The 23607-nt window shown below is 46.4% G+C and overlaps 2 protein-coding genes across 3 annotated transcripts in view; both read right to left on the bottom strand.

Annotated features, from left to right (window-relative positions):
* The window catches only part of LOC119464283 (uncharacterized), a 28440-nt gene extending 27393 nt beyond the window's left edge, over nucleotides 1–1047 (bottom strand). For both annotated transcript variants that reach the window (XM_049655851.1, XM_037725189.2), the window contains exon 1: nucleotides 881–1047. In XM_049655851.1, the coding sequence (XP_049511808.1) occupies nucleotides 881–895 (15 nt within the window). In that variant the 5' untranslated portion in view covers nucleotides 896–1047. The remainder of the gene's footprint in view (nucleotides 1–880) is intronic.
* Nucleotides 1048–14275: 13228 nt separating this feature from the next.
* Nucleotides 14276–23403, bottom strand: LOC125940008 (uncharacterized). Its single transcript, XM_049655667.1, has 5 exons — nucleotides 23313–23403; nucleotides 21938–22082; nucleotides 21411–21521; nucleotides 18232–18383; nucleotides 14276–15887 (listed from the first exon to the last, which is right to left on the bottom strand). The coding sequence occupies exons 2-5, from the start codon at nucleotides 21993–21995 to the stop codon at nucleotides 15414–15416; spliced, it is 795 nt and encodes a 264-aa protein (XP_049511624.1). The 5' UTR covers nucleotides 21996–22082; nucleotides 23313–23403; the 3' UTR covers nucleotides 14276–15413.
* Between the last annotated feature and the right edge of the window lie 204 nt (nucleotides 23404–23607).

Genomic DNA, 23607 nt, shown 5'->3' on the forward strand with positions numbered 1-23607 from the left:
GTTCCGGCTATCAGCGCCGTAGTTCGACGTACGATCTATCAGCCATGCAACATTGACATTTTTACTCAGATACGCACGGCCCCATGCCGCAGCACTTGCGTGAGAAAGGCTTCATTTTATTCTATATGTGAGCCTCAGGTACGTTTCTCGCTGCTGACATTTATCCTAGGCGTATTGAGCGCCCTGCAACAATGATCGTAACCGCCATTATCATAATTTATCTGTTTAAGTGCATCTTTAAGGCGGAAAGCCTCTCCCGGAGGTCTCCAGTTACTTTTGTCAACCTAACTAATAATATTAGAATCAGAATCGGGCTTTTTTTCTCTTAAGGTTTGGGAGGACCCCAGTCAATAGCTTGACTGTGTCTGGGGCGCTGGTTACATGACATACGATATGAGACGCAGGGGGTAACATAAATACATAGCATCGAAATGAAATACCGGCATATTTCTGTAACTCATCACCCGACATAATTCCCTGCTGTCCATGAGTACATTCGCCTTGTCTCGGCACCCATTCGGTCACTCCGATTGACCATCGCTGGTTTGTTCTACGCATTATATGACCTGGCCAACTCAACCTATTCTCCTTGATTACCACTAGAATATCACCAACTCGGGCGTTTTGTAATGTATGCAAGAAATCAGGATGGTTTGTATCCCAGCGAACATTGGCCAATGTGGTTAAAAAAAAGTTGTAAAATACGGTGCAAGATACCATTATAAGACTTACGGTGTTCGTCAGAAGTCTGACAACCTAACACCGTAGGTTTTATAATTGTATCTTGCACCGTGCCTTTCTAAACCTTCCTTTTTGTTTTCATTGAGCAGCTTGGAGAACGTAAGCTGGGGACACCCTGTATACATGTATGCATACATACCCGTATTACATACATGGGCCGGCGAGTGGCTATTGTGAGACTTGGGCTGGGTAAGAGGCACAGAGTCTTTGCAAAGAAGAACGCGGTTTAGAAGCAAAACGACAACATGGCTACACGGTAGCAAAACGATAACTCGGTTATGCACTGCGGACCAAACACAGCGGCTAAACGCGTAAATGGAGCGAGAGTGCTTCGGTGTACGGCAGGAGTGTACGGGTATTCGACGGTGGGAGCGGCGGTCGGATATGCGATACCACATGCGGTATGGAAACGCGGATCTGATGGCTCGCATGAAGCGCACGTGACAATTAAGAGGGGTTGCGGGAGAAGCGCCCTCACAATATACGCATATACTTTGCGTGTATTCGCGGGCATCTTTCACGCTCGAAAAAACACTTTTATGTGGCACGTGTTGACCAACAGAAAGCTGTATATCGCGAGTTTCTCGTGTTGCTCTACAATTTTCTCATTGACACTTTTCATCTAATTATAATAATTGAGAAGTAGATTAATTAATCGAGACTAATTATCTAAATAGGCGGAATGCAAAAAAAATAAGCTGAGTATCTCCAAGTGACGGCAAACAACAATACCATTACCTCGGTTCTGTCCAGCTACGTAGCATTTGCATATTTTTAAGGTTTGACTCAAGTTAAGTGAAACACCCTGTACATGAAACATGAGAACTTGCGTACTGGAGCAGGCTGCGTCGCTTAGGTAGTCATACTTTACAGGCTATACAGCGATCATTCGCACGGTCTGAAAACGTTTTAAATTAAATTCTGGGGTTTTACGTGCCAAAACGACGATATATATATATATATATAGCGCAACGCCATAGCGACTACGCCACCACGGTGGGTCCGCGCTGTCTGAGGAGTCCTGTGCATGCGAAGAAACTACTTGCTTGCTCCTAATGCTCCCTGTGTGCTTCTAATAAACAACGCTTCATAACGTACACTGCAATGATAGAGACTTGCTAACTTTAGGTATAATAGGATGCGAACGTCGTCGTTTTATATTAATTTTGATAACGGCTGTTCATTATTCGAAAACTATTGGTTATTAGTAATAGTTCCCTTGTATAACCGAGTTATCGTTTGTTATAGTAATAGTTTTATAGCCTGCTACGTACTCTGCTCAGAAGGAAAGGAAAGATAGAAAGAGGGGCATGATGAGGGATTCCGAGGACAGACGGTAGGATGCGATTCGTGTAGGATACACGTTCAGGTCCGAAAGGCCCATCCCCATGCCTTAAATCTAAAACTGTACACGGCTAGCGGTGCATCAAAATGATGTACCCGTCTTTTGTAATTGACGCCGGTCAGTTTAACTCGTATCATATTGTGTGCTTGTGTGTACTGTGCCCGTGAATATGTGCGTGTATTCGTATCTGTCGTTTCTTTCGCTCGTTCTTTCTTGCACGCTTTCTTTGTTAACTGAGGACTACTCAAGAAACTTGCTTTTAGCGAAACGACCTCTTCAGTCAGAATCTTGTAAACAACTCGGAAGACGAATGAAAGGAACCTTAATGTCATAATACATAAATATAACTGTATCCTTCTAACAACTCTACGAGCTGACGAGGCTGATTTACCAGGCAAACATCGTGAGAATGTATCCAATAAATTTTCCTCTGAAGTGACCGTCATTGATGCCACCTGCATAACACGGGCATATTCAGATATCTAGATCCGGGATAAGTATTCTCCTTGTTTCTGGAACCAACAACGACCTAGAATTTTTTTTTCTGCCTTCGATCCTTACTTAAAGTGATGCGGACATAAAATCTGAAAATTTTACGAAAATGCTGAAAATGAATCCTCAGTGTGCGATTACACCGAAAAGAAGTAGTCACTTAGCTCATTTTGGAGCCGATGGCTTTATTTTTGGCGTTTTTGTGAGCGCGCGCCTCTCCGCCCAACCCGCGGGAGATGGAAGGCGTGACGTCACGACACCCTCGTCGGATAGCCAGCCGGCAGGCCACGGTCATTCGAAGCGCGCCGACGCCGCCATCGCGAGCGTGGATTCGAGTTCCGTTGCGTCTACCAGCGATGAGTACACGCCTGAAGACGAGGACCATTCCAACTTGGCAAGAAATATTACCGCTTACGGTTACGAGCCTTCCGCGTCAAGCGACGAAGAAGAGCAAGCGGCCAAGGAAGTGCCGGTCAGGTTTTCGCGAACCGTAGCGCGAAGATTTCGCTCTGCACCAGACACTTGTGCAATAATTATTTGTCATTTCCTCTCTAAACTTGATTTTAGTGGCGAAGCTCTTTATGGTCTAGCCTTGTCCGTCCGGCGTCGTCCGTGCTCACACCGAATGCCACGACATCTGTCTGTAATCGATGAAACGTTGCATACAGCGGCTCAACGTCTATACACGAGATGGCGCTGCTGTGTATGGCGCGCTAAAATCCCTATATAAGAAAAGTACCGCCATCTACTCTTTCCTCCGCCGCCTCCTCTCCTAAAGCGCTTGCTTTTTTCTTTACTTTTTGCTTGCGAAAGCCAAGTCGACGGTGGCGCACCTAGAAAGTCCACGTTGAAGCTTTCAGGCCGGGCGCGCGCCGCCGCCGCCGCCGGCGACTGCGCAGAGGACTTTCAACATGGCTCTGAGGCGGAAAAAAGAAAATATAAAGAAGTGAAAAGCGCGCGCTATCATCGTCCAATCGGAGATACAGGAGAGAGAGAAGCGGCGTTTATCAATGGATGGCGGTACTTTTCTTATATAGGGACATTATGGCGCGCCGTCGTCCATGCTCACATCAACTGCGACGCCATCTGTCTGTCATGGATGAATCGTTGCATGCAGCGGCTCAACGTCTATACACGAGATGGCGCTGCTGTGTATGGCGCTTTCCAGACCACAGAATATCTTTCTGCCATGGACGAACGTAAGGCGCGGCATGCTGCGGCTCAGCGTCTACGCAGACAGCAAGCTACTCCGGCGGCGAGGGCGCGGGAAGCATCGGCAAAGCGGCAACGCCGACAGCAAGCTACCCCGGGGAGCGGCGGCAAAGCGGTAACGCCGACAACAAGCTGCTCTCTTACTGTGCATCTCTTACGACTACAAGCAACCCACACGACCACGAGGGGAACGTGCATAGACCTTGCCTTCGCAATTAAACTTTAGGATGTATCCGCTAGGAAGAACCGCTGGCTCTGCATTTCACCGACCATAAAGCAGTAATAACGAAATCGAAACGCAACCCGGAACTCGACACGATGTACGCGTTATGAGCAATAAAACACATTGTATATACTGTACACCGCGTTGTCACGCATTTACATGCGCGAGTGGGGCAATGTCACGGGTGATTTTACGGTTATAACGATCCCCAGTGCTTCGTCCCACTCATCATGATTCACTTCGTGGATATTTTTCAAGAGCGCGTGCAGGCGAGGCAGCTGCGGGGTACTTAGCACTGCGTGGATGACTGAATAGTAGTTTATGCCGCCGGCGTGAGCAACTGCTGTGAGGTATCAGTACCTCCGAGACTCTCACGTCCACTTCGCCAGCCGACCGACAGATGGCAGCACCTGTCTGGCATTCTGTCCAGTTTTTTCTGCTTTTTAGCCTGTGGAGAAGCAGAGCTGTGTGTGTGTCTGATCTCGTGAGTCGCGTTCGCTAGCCTTGTATTGTTTTACTATGCTTTGGCAACATTTTTAAAGACATTCTGCCTTCGCGCCCAACCTCGCCCTCACACTGCTCAAGAAGGCTGCGAGTGAACGAAAACAGTACCGATATCTTTTCGCCTTCTCTTTTCAAACGCGCCGCTGATCATTTCTGCCTTGCGTTTTCGTGAGAAGACCGATGGCACAGCGTCAGGCTTTAGGCATTGCCTTTTGAGCGGCATGCCGAGGCTTTTTAGCGCAGCCGGGCTGGTCACATAATCATCGTCGACGAAGTGGTCTGCGCAAATGAAGTCATTTTATTGCGATAGCAATTATATGGACACTCCAAAGCAGATTTCTGCCGTCGTCCTGAGGTTCCGTATGACGTCAATGGAGATGAAATCGTCGCCGCGCGCGGAACGCTGTATGTGCGAGTGAAAGGGCGCGAGGGACGCGCGCATCCACGGGGAGTGAACCCACGGCGAACAAACGCGCGTTCTGCGTACGCCTTCCGACGCGCGAAAGGCCGTGGGGGAAGGGGGGGGGGAGGCGACGTTTATCTGCGGCACCAAGTGCCTATTTATATAAAAACGTTGTGAGGCGAGAAGGTGGTAAAGACTTCCGACGCTGCTCGACGAGTGTCCCGTTGTTTGGCGCTGAGCCGTGCATGCTCCCTGATGATAAGTGGTTCTTGAGGGAAAGGGAAAGGTTGGCGCTATCTTCTGCAGCCCTTGAGGGAGCACGGCTCAGCGCCAATCCCTCAAGGGCTGCAGAAGATAGCGTCAACCTTTCCCTTTCCACACGAACCACTTACACAGTGTCCCGTTCTGATGTCGTCGAAAACCTCCGAGCCGCCCCCAGAGGCTCCGGCAACAGTCACCAACGCCGCACGCGTTTTGTGCGAACGCGGGCAAAACGCCGACGGCGTCGACAACAGTTCTGGGTGTTGCCGGTGCTGCTGCATGTCCAAGTTTATACAGCTGATAAAGCTACTATCATTACTCCGTATAGCTCTCTACAAATTTGCTATCGCAATTGATGCTTCGCCTTTCGGGTGAAACTGCGACAACTTTTTTAGATGTCTCCAGGCTGGGCGTGATGGCGGACAGGCAGGTATCCAAAGTTTACGCACCTTCTCGTCTCTGGGAAACGTGTGCGACGGCGTGTCACGATCGACGATGCTTGTTATAACAGCAATGTCTGGACATTTCCTTCCGCCGCGACGAACGCGTCAATACGGAGCGACGACCGCAGGAAGGCGCATGCAAGACGCACCACCTGGGTGGAGCGCCGACGGGGATAATGTTTCGAATGGACCACGTGCGAAGATCGCCGAAAGGAGTTAAACGCTGCAAGGGACCGACACCCCCACACCCCCGGAAACACTGCGACGGCTGTGGCCGCGCGCGCCCGGGCGGGTGTTATGACGTCAAATTTCAGCTTCTGCCGGCGGCCGCTTGGAGGCAAGGTGCATCAGAAAATCGCAAAAAAAAAAGATGTTTCTCGTTCTTTTTTTCAAAGCAGCTTGTTGTATTCGTCATTTTCAACAGTTCAACTTTTGTTCCGACGCAAAAAACCACCCGCCAACTTTTGTGTCCGTATCCCTTTAAGAAATACGAATATCCATGACGCATTAGGTATCACATAGACAGTAGAGCGATAAAACAGAAGTCGAACCTCGTCCGACACGAATTTATGACGTCGCTCTTGAAGCAGGTAATTTTACCCGCTGTGCGGTGGCGTTGTACTGCTGTGCACGAGGTCGCGGGTTCGCTTGGCGACCCCGGTGGCCGGATTTCGATAAAGACCAAATGCAAGAACGCTCTCGTCTACACAAATTTGCGGCACGTTAACGAAGCCCACTTTGCGACAGATGCTTGCCATATGCAAAACGTGCCGTATGAATATTTGCCGTTAAAAAGTGAAGATACAATTACGGCAGAACCACGACGTCTGTCGACGGTAACGCATTTGCGTTGAATCAATATAGCGACAAAACACCGTCGCCATCTAGCGCCGGCGCTACAAAGCCTCCGCGTGGCATCCGAAATGCATGGCGCGCTCGTGCGTGCGATTGCTGAGAAACGCCTCTTGCGGCCACTTCATAATCCTATCTTGCGCTTCCTTCTGGGCACGATGCGCCATCTAGTGGCAATACCTAGTAGTCCGCGCGTGGCCTCTGAGACGAGGCGTGGCGCCCCGGAACCTGCGAATGTAGGATGCCTCGATGCCAGGCGGCGCTGGCATCGAGGCACCCTATGCGAACGTAAGGTCCCTGTATGTTCCAAAGGTAGCGCAAACCATTGTTCAAATAAGAAAGGAGAATTTCCTCCCCGCCTTCTACCCCTCTCCCGACTTCTTCGCCGTTTTCCGCTCTCCCATTGGACGAGGCTTGACACGTGACGAATAACCCGCGCGGCTCTCGTTATCGCGGGAAAACGGCGCCATTAGTGAGCGTAGAAACACGGGGACACGTGCGCCAGGGGCGGATCCAGGTTTTTTCTGAGGGGGGGGGGGGGGGGGGGGGTCAGCTTCTGTCAATGATGATGATGATGATAGTAGCCTTCATCATTTACCGAAATTCACCGTTTCTGCTCACGATAAACCCGCGTTTTATACGGCTAGAGCAACACCTGTGGCCCGCCGTGGTGGCTCAGTCAGTTCAGGCATTGCGCTGCTGAGCACGAGATCGCGCGATCGCATCCCGGCCGTGGCGGCCGCATTTCGATGTAGGCGAAATGCAAAAACGTCCGTGTGCTTGCGTTGTAGTGCACGTTAAAGAACCCCAGGTGGTCAAAGTTAATCCGAAGTCTTCCACTACGGCGTGTCTCATAATCAGAACTGGTTTTGGCACGTAAAACCCCAGAAAGAGGAAGAAGCCCTACAGCGAAGCCAGGTATCGGTTTCTCCGAGCTCATAGGAAAAGGACGTTACCCAATACAGCCATGTGCTTGGCGGCTTTGCCTGATAATGCAGGTTGTTAAAAACTAAGCTTTATGGTTTTCTTAAAATTAGGCACTGGGAGGCACGCGAAGACCACCTGTGCAAATAAGTTATGTGGCCAGGTGGCACAAAGTGAGATGATAATTATCGCGGTGAGCAGCCCAATTAACTAAAATTAAACAATTATTTTTGTCGACTGCAGTAAGTGGGTATGTTTGTATTGAAAACTTAGAGGCAGTCGTGTTTGTACACAGTATCAGTCGGAAGAATTATTCTAGCGTGTTGGTGCTCCGAGATATCCTACTCCAAATTTCAATTGCACTGCGCAGAGTTATCGACTCGACGCGAGAGCGGTTTATGCTTTGCGTTGCTGTGGAAGGGAGGCATTTTGAACATTTTTAGGGCATTGACATTCTGATGGGTGAAGTGTTGTCATGAGATTTGTGCATGACAACACCAAAGTTAAAGCGGCAGTATGAAATATTCGTTAGCATAGCTAAAAAGGTTTCTGCTGTTGATGGTGCAGTTGTTGCTTTTGATTTCAATAAAACTTACAATACTTGGAAATCAGCAGTCACTTTATTTGCGTAGCCCAAACAAGGACCATGCCCGGTCGTGTAGTCACCATTACGCACGCGCACTGCCCTCCGGCTTCTCCGCTCGCGCCATTATCTCGGCATGGCAGCTGCCGCCATCTTTACAAGCTCCGCGGTCGCATGTTACGACAGCGGTTACGGGTTCTTCGATTTCTTTTTATTTCGCCAGCCGTGAGGGGAATGGGGGCAGTTATTATCTCTGCCAAAGCCTTCTGCTCTGCGCCCAATACCCTCTACCACATGATATGGGAATGTCGACAAAACCCATCGACACCACCCATCACCGGACCAACCGTCGAGCAGTGGGAGGCCCAGCTGACAAGCCCGAGCCCTGAAGACCAGCATCGCCTGGTGAGCAGGGCCAAGATATTGGCTCAGGCCCACGGCATCCTGGACTAGGGACGCCGCCCACCTCGGACGATTTTAGCGTCTGCTCATTTCCCTAAATAAAGTTTATTCCTCCTCCTGCCTCCGCCGCGTTGTCAGACTAAACGCTGCACCCAACAGCCGCGTCACATCAGGGAGGAGCTTTGCGCTGATCCTCACTCTCTTGCATGCGTAATCATGCGAACGACAATTAAAATTTGGAGTTGGATATATCGGAGCAAAGACATGCTAGAAGAATTCTTCCAAGTGAAACTGTGCAGAAACACGACTGCCTCTAACTTTTGAATACAAACATACACACTTATACTGCAGTCAATAAAAAGTTAATTATTCAATTTTAGTTAATTCGGTTGCTGACAGCGATAATTATCATCTCACTTTGTGTCCCCCTGGCCACACAACTTATTTGCGCAGGTGGTCTTCACGTGCCTCTCAGTGCCTAATTTTAAGAAAACCATAAAGCTTAATTTTGAACACCCGGTATATCAGCCTGTATTTTTTCTTAAAATAAAATTTGGGATGGTCTGTCGCAGGTTCGTTATAAATGCGTAAGCACGGGTCCGTCTTTGGAGTTCTGTTGGGACACCTTGATTTCCTTAAGAAGATTCTTTGTGTTCGGCTGAGACACCTTCGTTTCAACGCGGCAACCACTACGCTGGTTGTTTACGATACGCGAATCACCGCGTATGAAGACTCACGACGCCACCTACAAGAAGAACGATGTGGCGTAGTAGCCGTGAGCGCGAGCCAGCGTCTTCATGTTTTGTTTCCCACGCGACGTCATCCTTTTACACAAGGCGCGCATCTGCTCCCGTTTCTCTAACCACGCGACGCCATCCTATAGGCCCGCGCGCTGGCGTTGGCCGCTGACGTCACTCTCCCCCACTTCGCAGCCCCTGCTCGAGGCTTCGCCCCGCTCCGCGAGAACGCCCACTCAGATAAACGGATCCGGTGGGCTTGAGTCTCCTATAGAGCACTGCACGGGCTCGGGCTTACCCGAAAGCCCGGGCCCGGCCCGGCCCGGCCCACGTAGAGGAGTTTTTTCACGGGCTCGGGCCGGCCTCGGGCACGGCGTGTGCTTTTTGACCCGGGCCCGGGCCGGGCTAGGGTTTTCTGCGAGTTATTCTCGGGCTCCTCAACTCTGAAGAACATGTATTTTTCGGTCTCGGGCCGGGTTCGCGCAGGTTTCGAGTCGGGCTCGGGCCGGGCTCGGTATTAAGGTAAAGGGGTGGCGGGCCGGGCTCGGGCTGGTAACGTAGATTATTTCCGGGCCCGGGCCGGGCCCGGGTCTCGCCATAAAAATTTTGATCGGGCTCGGTCGGGCCGCCCAATGTAAAAACGGGCCCGGGCCGGGCCCGGGCCGCAAAAATCGGCCCGTGCTGTGCTCTAGTCTCCTATGCTTAATGTACGACAATAAAACTGCGAAGTTACAATGAAAAGCTTGTAGCGTACGAACGGCACTATATGCTTCTATTGGATGTTGTCAACGTGTAACTGTGATCACAATGAGTGCTACAGTTAAAAAAAAAGTTGTATATGCGTAGTTCTTAGTTTAGCTGTTAGTTGTTATTTATATATGAACACTTCAGCGAGAGATCTCTTTCATTAAGCAGGTTGGTCGCGGAACCGATGACAGCAAATGAGCCAACCGATGACACCCCAATGGGGAACTAAGTTGATCAGGCGCGAAGGCGCTCGCGCGGACATCGGCGTGCTTGGCAAAAGGGACGTCCCCTCGTTCATTCGACGCCACCGACGGGACGAGTAAGGCACGGCCGGCGCCAGGAGGTCCAAGGTGTTCATGAGAAAAATTAACTACGGCAACTTCGCGACACCACACCCCTACGGAGTACAACTAAGCTTGTGAGCGAGCTACCTTTACTTATACATGGCTGATACCACTGGTACTCACGAAAAATAATTTTGAAGAATTCTGGTGGCCATATTTTATTTTGACAGGGCCATCCCCCTATCAGCGAGGGGGCGATACAGAAATCTGAGGGGGGGTCAGGACATCCGGACATCCCCCCTGGATCCGCGCCTGACGTGCGCTGTGCGTGAGCGTAGGCTTTTTACATTTTTTAAGACGCGCTCGGCTGCAGCACGATGCCGACTTGCTGTGCTGTTGGATGTTCGAATAGCATTGCCAGGCCCGGGGGGGGGGGGGGGGGGGCAAGCTTTTTGCGGTTCCTCGTGGCAAACGAAACCTCAAACGGCAAGCAATATGGCTCCACCGTATCGGAAAAAAGAAATTTGACTGCCACCGAGGAAGGTATTACTGAGGGGGTTTCTGTTCGCTGTTCTCACCCAGTTAGTGATGAACGCGGTAAGGTGGGTGCATTCGCGAGTTCACTATCAGCCAACAACTGAGTAAAAAAAAAAAAAGTCCCGGTTTATGCTCTGCGTCGAACAAAAGGGCGCATTTTGGCAATATGAATACCAGCATGACTTCTAATAAAATGAGCATAATGAAAGAGTCGACAATTAAAGAGCAAAACGCAGAAAGCGCGCGCACACACGGGAACCAAGGCATATAACTGACGGGGAAAGAAAAGCGCGCGGATGCATTTTGGAAATATTATATTTCAATATATTGTGAAAATAATATGAAAAAAAATGTTAAGAAACACGGATGAAGTAGCCGCCGCTGGTGCTTCTAATGCGCTTGTTCTTCTATTGTCAGGATTTGCCGAAATAAAGCGAATATAAATTAAAAGCCGTGCACGTCCGCACGAACAATGATGCCGTTAGCTTTAAGCCAAAACAAAAGTGAAGAGGCAACGCAAAAGAATCCTCTAATTGTGTGGGTAACAGAACACCGGTAATGACACTTTAAGGGCACTTTGTGCACTTCTACGTGGTTTTCAGCAATAATTCGCAATCAGATAGAAAAAGTTATAGAATCTGAAAATGCGATTTTCACAAAATCAATTTTATGGTCATTTGTTGCAATGTGAAAGCCCCCTCCCCTTAAAACGGTGGCCTTAAGAAACTGTTGCAGGGCCCCTTTAATACCCACATAACAAAGCATAGAACCCGAGCCCTTACGCCCTTGCAACACTTTGCAGAATCCCAAACGATGCTAGATAGCCAGCCACCTGTGAAGTCATTGCACAATATTCGTTCTCACAGTGTGTGGGATCTGCATAATTTTTCTTCCGAGCTTTTTAACTACTTCCATTACGTCTGTTCACCAACTAGCCTAGCAAAGAATTTTGGCAGATGACAACTATAATTAATTCCAAACAGGTGACATCGGAACCCGATTCTCTGCACAGCTTGCGGACTGACTCGCCGCCAGCTCTGCAGTGGTATTTCAGGAAGCTTCAGAGTGGGAACGTCCTTAGTAGAGGTGTAATGCAGCTTACCTTTAACTGCTACATGAAGCTGTGGCATTGCAAGACTTATACAAGACGATGGGCAACATGAGAACAAGGTGAGAGCAGGAGCCAACGTTTCGACATCTGGAACTTGTCTTCTTCAAGGCCTTGAAAAAGACAAGTCCACTTGTCGAGACGTTGGCTGCTGCTCTCACCGTGTTCTCAGTGTTGCCCATGGTCTTGAATTTCCATCTCCCGCATTCTCCGTGTTTTCCCCAAGACTTATCCAAGTGACACTTGAAAATACGTCACCAAGCTGCTTGACATTAGTGTCTTCCAAGACAAATATAATGCGAAATCAACTGATGGTGTACATGATCATGGAAGCAGCCAGCATGAATTTACAAGAGCCACTGTCCTGTGCACTGCGTTCATGCGTGTACAGCTTTGTCTTATAAAGACTGCATGGTTGCAGAGATCAGATAGTTTTGCACCTGTGAAGACCCGCCACCACTGATACTTTGAGCTCTGCAGCTATTCCACGAAAAGAGGAACAGAAACTGGTTACTCATTGAATGCCATGACATCGTGTCACGGTGTTAAATGCCTGCACAACATCGCAAGACAGAGAGGAGGGCCAGTGCACCTACTGCTTGGTGGTGTGCAGACGCACGTTATCGAAAGCGTTGGCTGACACTCCAGTCACTTTCTTCATCGCAACAATGCATTCGTGCGGGACTAAACAATGCATCCAAAGTAGCCATTGTAAAAAAACTCAACGGCTGATCATTACTTACATTGCCAGCGAGAACAAGTTCATCAACAGCTGCTTAGGACATACTCTTCTGAAGTCAACCAAATGTCTGCCATAAAGAAGCAGATGGAAACTGCTTTCAGTATGTCCTCTGGAAGCTACGTAAGCATGGTGTCATCATAACTGATAGTGCTCCATGCCATTCCTGTAGGGGCAATGCTGTGCCCATCGATGACAGTGCCTATAAAACAGGCACCCTTCGCATCAGTAGGAAAGGTTGTTTATCCTACACACTCGCAACATAGCCCACTTGTCATCCGCGTCATGCTCAACACCATTCCAAATTTTTTTGTAGTCAAACCTCGATATAACGAAGTCATACTTGCAGCGAAAAACTTCGTTACATCGAAAATTTTGTTATATCGAGGTTTCGTTAATTCAATAGAACTAAGATGAGGAAATAAAAATACTTCGTAACAATCGCAAATTTCGTTAAATCGAGGTTCATTACATCAAGGTTTGATTGTATCCCTATAGCTCCAATGGTTTTCTCAGTGAATCAGCCTTTTTCACGAATGCAAAGAGAGCTTGTGCACTGACCTCACTTGGAGAAGGAGACCATGCTTGAACTAGTTGAAAACAAGCGCATGACTGAAATTGCAAAGCATATTAGCACCTAGTTATTTTCTGGCAACTGCCCATACTATATCTCCTGCCAAGGATTATCACACATTAATGGACACAGTCAGTGCAAAAGAGAAATGTCAACCTGTGCAGTACCAAAACGGTGGGAGCAAAAGCTTGCTCTCTTCAGAGCCTTCAGGAAAGTTACCGCATCCGTGCAGGTGATAAATGCAAGTTAAGGCTCACAGTCAACCACAAAAGCTTATGGACTGTGTGTTTTGAGAAAATGCTGAACATCTATGCAGCATGGAATTATTAAAATTTACAGCTTGCACATATACACTGGGTGTTCAAAATTAATCTTTACGCAATTTTTAAAAGTGGCCTGTGTCAGGTAGCATAATTCTTATCGTTGAGCTGGGTTATTTGAAGAGGCCGACATTAGTAGCACGAGAAATCAAAACACATATTCAACTAATTTTTTTTTAAATCACAAATTAACTTCTTAATTACTTTACGACACATATTGAAATTTACGAATTGTAGCCGGTGAGCTTGTCAGGCACATCCACTTGGAATGAATTTCCAGAATGAAACCAGGTTGGAGATATGCGCTACCAAACTCGCCGTAAAAATGCATTGTTGTTCCACTTACTTTTTTTTATCAAAATGCTGTTTTATACACTGAAGCACAAAAGTAATTGAAACGCCCATGTATTTCGTCCCACACTTTGGGAAATATTATCTCCAAACTGGCATCATCCTGGAAATTCATTTCAAGTGGATGCGTCTTGCAAACTCATTGGCTACAATTAATAAATTGTAATATGTGTCATAAAGTAATTAACTAAGAAGTTCATTAGTCAATTTTTGTTAATTAGTTGAATATGTGGTTAGATTTCTCGTGCTACTAATGTCCGCCTCTTCAAATAACCCAGTTCAACGATAAGAATTATGCTACCTGACACAGGTGATTTTCAAAAATTCCATAAAGCTTAATATTGAACACCCGGTATATGCAAACATAGGGCAGTACAGTTTTACCGGCCTATGGTCACACACTGCTCAGAAATTCAACATATTTACAGATCGTGTGTTCTGTGAACTTTTGCGGTTGACTGTACACAGATTCACAAGAAGGGACACTAGAAGTAGCAAAAAGACAAGGTTGATTCTGTTTTTCTAAAAAGTATGTATTTCATCACAAATGTGCACGTGTCAACTGCCATGCACAAACAGTTCTCAAGAGAATGGTCAAAATTGGCGGCAGCAACACCCAGCACTGCAGCTTTTCTTAAAAAACAGCACGTATGGTGGACAGTGAAGCTATTTTGCTTCCTGCTAAAATGTAACAGCAAGCAATACTTCTGTTAAATCCGTTCTAAAATGGTTCGTGAAGATCCAACCCAATCCATGGGTAGTAACTGCTCATTGTTCGATGAGAATGCAGTACTTCAGACATGGTACAGAAACATTTGGTACTTGCAAACTGTTTCTTCACCAAAAAAACTCGGTAGCTTTGTTCAGTGTCAAAGGTGCAAAACCTGTGCATGTCCAATATGGGCCTTTTATGCTTATAAACCTGTCGTCTGCCCTACAGATGTCAAAGAAAAGTTTTGTGTCACCGTAGGGTAACGGACTAGAAGCCGGTAATACCACAGTCAGAAGCTCATAAAAAATTTTGAAGATTAGAAATAAACTAGGCCAAATGTCCTAGTGCAAGTGAATTTATTTGAAGTAATGATGTGAGCAATAAATAGAGAACACTGGTAGCAGCTGATTTTGCTCTTCAAATTCCTGTCCTTTGTAAACACTTCTTCCAAAGAACATCAGCTTTTGGTACATCCAATAAAGAACCGCAGCATTAAACCATTTAGTGTCAGATGTTTGAGCACAAAACTTTCTTCCAACTTCAACCAAATTCAATAAGTGAACTCTTTGGTATACAACTTCAACAGGCCATAAAAGAACACATCCTCTGCAGAAGCTACCACAAGCAACGTGAAAGCCGCTCCTTCCAATTATGTACCAATAGGCATTGCACAAGGAAAGGTGAAAACGGAAGGAAAGTGTCCGGGTGACGTACACAAAGTGCTTACACTGTTTCCAGATTCAGTCGAGCGCCGAAAGCAACTAATAATTTACCAGCCGATCTTGAGAATTGCAAGGTTCTGAACACACAACAGAATCTTGCAAAACACAAGCCAAAGCTGTTGACACGACCCTGGTTGGTCAGTGCCAAGACAATGGTCAACCAATGTCCAGAAGACATTTCACACAATCTAAGCACATTATTTTTCTAGTAGGCACCTCAGTTGTTCAACAATCTTGGAGATAAACAGAGTTCGGCTTCCGCTTGCTTTAAAGGCAGTCAGGACGCTCGACACAACTTGTGAGGAACCATCAACTTCCTCCTTACTGACCCTACTTTTCAAAGCAACAGCCACACGGACGTTTTGGTAGACACGAATCAACACAGGATCTACGTGGCGGTTCAAGAGCAACGCTGCCCAGTTACCGACAGCCTCAGATCCATCCCGGTGGATGTTGCGAATGCTGTACCGATACAGATCATCAATGCTCAACATGATTGGTCCCATTTCCTCTTCTTCAAAGCATACATCAAAGAAGTCCGTAGAAGCAAACACCGTGGTTGTGGCCAACTCGCATGTTGCACTAGACAACAGGTCGGCACAGATGTCGGTCAGGAAAACTTCCTCAGCAAAGGTGTTCAATTCCCCTTTGTCAAATGGTTGTTCATCATTCTGAAAGATGGAAAAACATTACGTGCAGTGAATATCTCCGCAAGTTGGCATGTGGATACCTATAAAAAACGCTGGCAAGTACGCTGCAGAACTACAGAATACAAGATAATTCCAAGGAAAGACTGTTGAAGGTTACCATGAGCAGATGAAGACTATCCTAAGCTCACAGACAAATATGAAAAAGCACAGCATGAGAGCATAACATGTGCTTCAAGTCTGCACATTGAAATATTTTTGCTAGGCTTATATACCCACTTGTAAAACCCGGAGATCGATACCCTGCCCCTCCACCAATTTTTTATGTTGTGTAAGTCACATATAAAGGTGTATTTACAATATTTACAAGAGAAGCAACGATGTACAAACAAGATGGCTGTCGAGACCGATTTCACCTCGACACGTCAAATCGTCTTCTTCCGACTTTGGCGCCACTCTTGGTTGCGCCGCAACAATATCAAGAAAACAGTAGAAAACCTTTTGAATTTCTTGATGCAGAGCGAACGACTACACACTTTGCCTATTCATATTGCACTGTTCGCTTTACTTGCATAAGGGACACAGAAAGCATTAGACATACAATGGAACCTGTTGGCAAATTGCTTGCTGTTGCATTTTCCTGGCTGCTATGTTGCATTTTCGCAGTTCCGACCTAAAGCTTATTGACTCCTATGTATTAGGTTCACATTTAATACGGCACCATCCTGTATGTTCCTGCACCTTACGTTGCATTTCAACGTGGTCGTCACATAAATTTTTCAGTGCAGAGACAAATTTGCTCTTACACTGTTGCAAAGACAAGACTAAATGTATACTCGCAATTAAGCCTGTCAAGCCCCGCCTGTGGCCCCGCCTGTGGCTTCGCCCCAAAATGCTGAAAGCATGTGATCTTCAGTCCTGATAAGTGTGTCTTGGCACCATTGCAGTTTTTGCCAGTTAAGTTAGCTTGGTGGCAATACTGCTATGTTTTGCAGTGAAGCATATCAAGATTTAAAAGAGGCGACTGTCACAGAACACAGTGTGCGTCCCTTAATTATACACATGCACACACCATCTTCGGTCAGAGTATAAGCGCTGAGACATCTAATAACTGTATTCATATCCATTTAGAGCTGTTCCTGACGTTGCAGTGGCAATTTGGGGCCTTCCTTGCTGTTATGTCTTCCCAACTGGCAAGGATCTTTTCCATGGTACCTTGAAAAGCATATCAGCAGGGCTCTACTGTAGTCTTGACACGCTTTGCTGATAACCAATGGTCTATAATAACTACTACTAATAAAACAAATACAAGATTGTATGTCTCATGGAACGTACACTTCACTTCACTTTATTTTTTTTTTAAGAACCCCTTTCAGGGAGTATTACATAAGGGGTGGGGTTACATATTTGACAGATAAAAATCAGTACAGGCCTTTGGATATGAGTGATCACTGCATCAAGAAATGCAGATGGGCATGTGATGGCGACGACATATACTCTCATTTTATTTTTCCTTCCTGCTGGCTCATACTTTTCAAAGTGCCACTGTATTTACTTGCATAGTAAACCCACCAGAGTAATGAACCCACCTGGTTTTTTTTTTATCCTTGAGCAATTACTGTTCCTTTTTACTTCGAGTAAAAAATGCTCACCTCACCACGACTGTCGATGTAAGTGAATAGCTGAAGCTTCATTCGCTTGAATAAAGGGATGATGCACTTAATGGTGCATAGTAGAGAGTAGAGCAGATATGTGCCGATACTTAGGTGGCATTTGTTGTTTCATTGTGTAATTTCTCCGATGACGGACTTGTTAACCAGCACATCTGCAGTAACATTTACTTATAGGCCGATTCAACTCATGTGTGTTGTCTCCAGCAGTACGAGCCTCACCTTGAAAAGCAACTGCCATCCTCCTCTCACGACAGAGAGTCGTGAGAAGAGGATGGCTCACAGGTGACTTGGTCAAGTCACCTAATGACGCCATGTGACGCCTCTTGGAAAAGCAGCACTGCACTTCCCGCTTCTTTGCACTGTCTCTGGGATCGGCTTATGATGATGAAACGTGATTATGTCATCACCTCAAATGTCATGTTATGACATCACACCAAAAGTCGCGTGATGACGTCATCAGATTAAACGTTACATTACACGATAACGGCACCGTCATGTGACGATATCGCCTGATGACGTCTTCGTTAAGTGATGATGTCATGTGATGCCTCTTGGAGAGACAGCACACTGTGCACTCCCACTTCTTTGCACTTTCTCTGGGATCGGCCCACATTTTTGGGTGAGCAAAGGTTGTGCGACACAAAAAATCCCAACCAACTAGAGGCTAACAGCTTCGCCGTAAAATGCACACATACCTCAGCGTCCACAGCCGGCATCTGGCTAGCCAGCATCCAGCTGACCAGACTGGGCACAGCAAGAGCTGGCTCGCAGAGACATGAAAAAAGGCACAGGGCCAGATGAAGCGGGGTCTTCTCCAAAAGTGAGCTGGCAGGAAGCCCTGGCTCATCTGCAAGCAAGGAGAAAAGGTCACAAGATGCCAACCAAAAGAACACCCAAAAAGTTCCTTCATAAATTTTCTGTCCTTGCAGTAAATGATGTTCTCATCTTGAAGACTACACCTGCAATGGCTAGTATCATTTCACATAATTTTTTTTTACAGTATAGCTTGCATAAATGATGCCTTTTCAAAAAATATTGCATAGGCACTATACTTGGAGTTACTGTCAGCATAAGACAAACAGGGTGAAAGTTGAGGTAGAAATTGAATTTGACTAACCCTTTGCAGTCATGAGGATTTGCCTATATTGAGGTCATTCCTGTTAAGAACTATTTTGTGCGTTATGGATGCCATGCAGAGAGAGCTTGTGCGAACAAACATGGTTTACTTCAGAAGCTTTCTTTTTTTATTGCTGAGGCTCTTGTACAGCCTCCAGCCAGCACTGCATTTTGGGTAATCACCACAAGAACAGTTTTCTCTAAGGTCCTCATCACCAAATTTTTCTTCAGTATTTTAATCTGAGGATGCTTGCTGCTCATGCGAAGGCAGAATACTTCAGATTCACCAAACTCACGCGAGTTATTTTTGTAAAACACACACGAAGGCGTTGCCATCGTCTTGGTGCTTCACCATAAAAAGCGCACACCAATTCCTTCAAGAGTGCCGCTAAAATAGTGCCGCCCTCATACACAGGCGGTGTTAAGTGCAATTATCAATGATAAGGGCAGAAACCGTGTTTGACGCTTTTTAACATCTGACTGGAACCTATATTTTTGCACTTTAAGAAAGCCCTGACACATGATCGCAAAAGGTTATAGTGTCTTATGATCCAAAGCCACTACGGTGGAATCTCATTGATACGATCTTCACGGGAACCGGAAAATAAAGCGTATCGTCCGAAAATCACATCATCCAATGTTTTATCCAACCAAATCGTATTATCAGGAAACGAAAAAGAAACATATTATCCCGAAAAACGTATTATGCAGAATCGTATCAACCAGGTTCCACTGTACATGGCTTATGAGAACCGCAGCAATGATAAGAGAAGGCTCCGGATTTTGACCACCCAGGGTTTTATAGTGCGCACCCAAAGCATAATATGCAAGTGTTCTTGCATTTCACTCACATTGGAATGTGTCTGGTGCGGACAGAAATTGAACCTGAGACTTCATTCTCAGCAGCAGACTGCCATCATGGCCAGCAAAACAAGACGTCCATGGTCCCCATTATGTCAACTTGCAATCGAACCCAAGGCAAAATTGCTGTCAAATATTTGTGTTCCCATAACTGCTGCGGCAACATTTTAGAGTGCAGCTCCTAGGAGGCGCTCATTCCTGCAACGAGTGTCGGCGTTGTCCCTTGTAACCGAGCGAAAAAGCACAGTGAAGGAAGAAAGCGAACGCGAAGCGCAGCGGGAGATAAAAGACGTCAATAGTGAAGAGAGCGTGAGGAGGAAAGCGGACGAGAAGGATATGGCGAAAACGTGAGAAGAAAAGTGTAGTAGTGTTGCACAAGACGGGCTTTGCGGTGACGATTGCTACGATATGACGCCAGTGTAGCGCGCGTCGTGTGGGAGGTCTGTCTATGGCGGCTGCTGTGAATCATGGCCACGCGTCACCCACGCGCTGGCTCTCGCGATCTCCAGATTAGCGAGGCAGTCGCGCTACACTTCGCTTCGTTTGCAATGTGCCGCATGGGACAGATTGTCCACGCCAGTCAATATATCGCGCAATGAACCCACGTACAGAGCTGCTCTCAAATTTTGCATTAGGGAGTATCTAACCGTCGGTGTTATTTTTTTTCCTCCTTCTGTGTCCCACGTCAATCACTGGCATTGTGCATATGTCCCTGGCATTCCGCAATAACTGGCATTCCTTCTGCAGGCACGCAAGTAAACTTTCACCCCTTGGGGTTTTTTAACGTGCACTCCAATGCACTGTACACAAGCATTTCTGCATTCCACCCCCATCGAACCCACTACTTCGAGCTTAGCAGCGCAACGCCATAGCTGCTAAGCTACAGTGGTGAGTACATTCTGCATGTATGCTATCCTGTGTTCTGCACAGACTTCATTTATGTACACAGTGCTCTATTTGTCTAGCTATTAGTGGTCATAAAATCGAACAGCTACAGTCAATCACAAAAGTTTCTAGACCGTGGGATTTGAGAAAGAGCTGAATATCTCTGCAGCCTCATAATGCAGGTTGGTTCCAGCCTGTACTAGTACAGTATATTCTCATTAATTCGAACCAGTTTAATTCAAACTTCCGATATAATTTAACTGATGCTGTGGTCCTGTCATATTTTGGTGTATTTCAATATGTTAAAATTCCCGGTAATTCAAATGCATAAGCATTTTCAACGATTAATTCAAATATACTGCACTGCCAATCATGCTCTCAGCAACGCACCAACTCATGCAGGGGCGCTTCCGACTTTATTGCAAGTACCGTATTTTGGCACGTATAACCTGCCCCAATAATTAGAAAAAGTAAACAGTAAAGTTGGGGTGTGGATTATATATGAATTTTGCCTTGAGATGCGGCTTCACAGTAGCGAAAATTTTGCCTAACGTGCTGCCGTGAAGCCAGACTTCCAGAACACATCACTCGTGTTAGCTCAGGGCACATGCTCCGCCTAATGCAGTGCTGCAATTAAGTCATCCATTCAGTGAGCTCCCTTTAATTCAAATTTAATTCAATTCAAGCAAGTTTTCGGGCCTCTTCGAATTTGAATCATCAATATGTGACTGTACTGTATATGCGAACATAGAGTACAGTTTTACTGGCTATGGTCACAAACTGCATTGAATTTAAATGTTTTCTCAGGTCTCACATTCCATGAACACTTGCAGTTGAATGTACATTGTGTTTCACAATATGTAAGAACACCAACTACACAGGAACTTTTTTCGTCATAAGCATATCCAAGGTATGTGAGCACTCTACTACAAATACACAAAACTGGAATTTGAGCGCAGGAGACAACAGACGAGCAAGTCTGCCGAGAAATTAGATGTGAAAAGTGTCTTACTCAGCAGCGTGACAAGCTTGGTGACAGCCTTCACACCACCGTCCCTCACGCCAGACTCATCGTCCTGAAGGAAGTTGACAAGTGCCCACCAGAACGACACAATGGAACCACCTAAAAAAAACAAGAAGTAAAACTTTTATTTAAGAAAGCTTTTAATGTAGTTGTCAGAGTTGCAACAAGGCCCTAACACTTCCGTCACACACTGAGCTAGTCTTAGTCTCAATGGCAGAGTGCTGAAAAACATTACGCAAGGATTTTATCCCTTGGATTCTATTCAGTGTTATCGCCTGCCACAGCAAGTGGCTGATGCTGCCGATAACAAAAGCTTGGTGTAGTGCAGTAGCGCTTATAGTGCAGATATTTGTGACTCGGGCAGCTTACATTATAAGCAGTTCATACTGCATTTCTTTTCACACATAATGATGCTGCTACTACTTGAGACAAAGCACTTCCCTACAGAACAGGTGCATAAATTGATCGCATGAAACAACAATGAAGAAAGCACAAGGCATCCCCATGGCCCTTACCAGACTGGTATGCTGAAACAACAACTTGTGCAAGAGCAGACATGGCACCGCTAGCCATAAGCCTCCTGGACAGGTCCTCAGTCGGCTCTGACAGTTCGAGCAGTTGTAGGATCCATCGTAGCACAATTGGATGCTGCCAGAGGTCCTGCTGCAATGCCGGAGCAACAACGGTACATCAAACAAAACAAGAAAGAAAAGCACCTAACGAGAATAAATGAAGTGATCTTCAGCAGTAACGAAATATTATACGAGACATTAAATAATTAAACAGAAAAATAATTTGAGGTGTAGCATTAGCACGTTACTCTTATGCAATACCAAAAATATGCAGGTGCCACGCACTTTGGGAATCAATGTAGGCGAAGCTTTCTATAGTGCTTGCGTTATTTGACAGTACAGTTGACTCTCGTTAATTTGGACACACTTAATTCATAATTACGGTTCATTCGAACTGACGCTGTGGTCCCGTCAAAGTTATGTGTATTCCAATCAGTGAAAACGACCGGCAATTCGAATGCAAAAGCATTTGCGACGGTTAAGCAGTGCGCCAAATCGCGCGGCGGCGCCTCCGACCAGCATTGCTCTGACCCCGTCAAGAGGAAAAGCTTAGGAGAGACCTCTGAACGCGTGACGAAAGAAAAAAAAAAATGTGGCGAAAACTTTACCCTCTCAAATGGCACGGTCGCCATTCCTGCGGCGCACCAGAACACGCGTGTATGTGCCTCAGTCTCAGCCACATGCATAAAATGTCCGTGAACCCTTCTCCTTTCTGCTTCCTCCATTTTCTGGTCACGTGTTGACCTTGATTGCTGTGGTTGCGGCGCAGAGGTAAGCTGTGGCGGAGGCCCAGTCCGGCCAATGAAACTGCCCACGCCGGCCAACGCTCACTTCCCGAAAACGGCAGAAAACGAAACTTCAGGGAGCAGGCTTAGCTGGCGGTGGCAGGCGCGTGGTTACCGTCAAAGGTGAGGGAGTTACGGCAGAAAAGGCATGAAAACGCAGACTAGTGTGAACGCTGACTTGAAGTTCCTGCATTACGGATTTTGAAGGGTCTCCTAGGGCCTAGTTAATTTTCTTTTTAATTGCGCAGAGAGGCTGCATTGAAATTTAAGAGAGCCAAAGACTGTGATTTGACTGTCCAAGAATGGCCCAAATGCAAAAAAAAATTTGAAATGCCTGATCTCACAGTGACACACCAGCAAGATTTTACAAAATGAAACTCTGATCTTAATTTTTCTTTTAATTATTTAACCTCGTACTACGAAATGAAAAAATATAGTTTTCAAAGAGTGCTCTACCAGTCTAAACTGATTCAGTACTTCACTTTAGTGTCACATTAAAGATGGTGAATTCATCAACCTCAAAAGCGACTTACATTCTTCAAGGTAACCAGCTGCTCAGCAACGCTGCATATGAGTTCCAGAAGAGAGCGTTTCGTCTGCTCACTGTTGGGCAAAAGAAAATACCCCGTCTTTCATACATGCTTAACATTCACTTAGAAGGAGCAAGCACTTGAACAAAGGCAGAGTTGTGATCTCCCAAATGGGAAGAAGAAAAAGAAGACAATGAAGACTCATCCAGGCGTGAACTTGCCGTGACCCTCTAGATTTCAGAATCTGACAGGTGGCAAATAACGCTGAACCTGACAATGAATCAGCGCGGATGGCACC

Source organism: Dermacentor silvarum, chromosome 9, assembly GCF_013339745.2.
Source record: "Dermacentor silvarum isolate Dsil-2018 chromosome 9, BIME_Dsil_1.4, whole genome shotgun sequence".
NCBI classification, from domain to species: Eukaryota; Metazoa; Arthropoda; class Arachnida; order Ixodida; family Ixodidae; genus Dermacentor; species Dermacentor silvarum.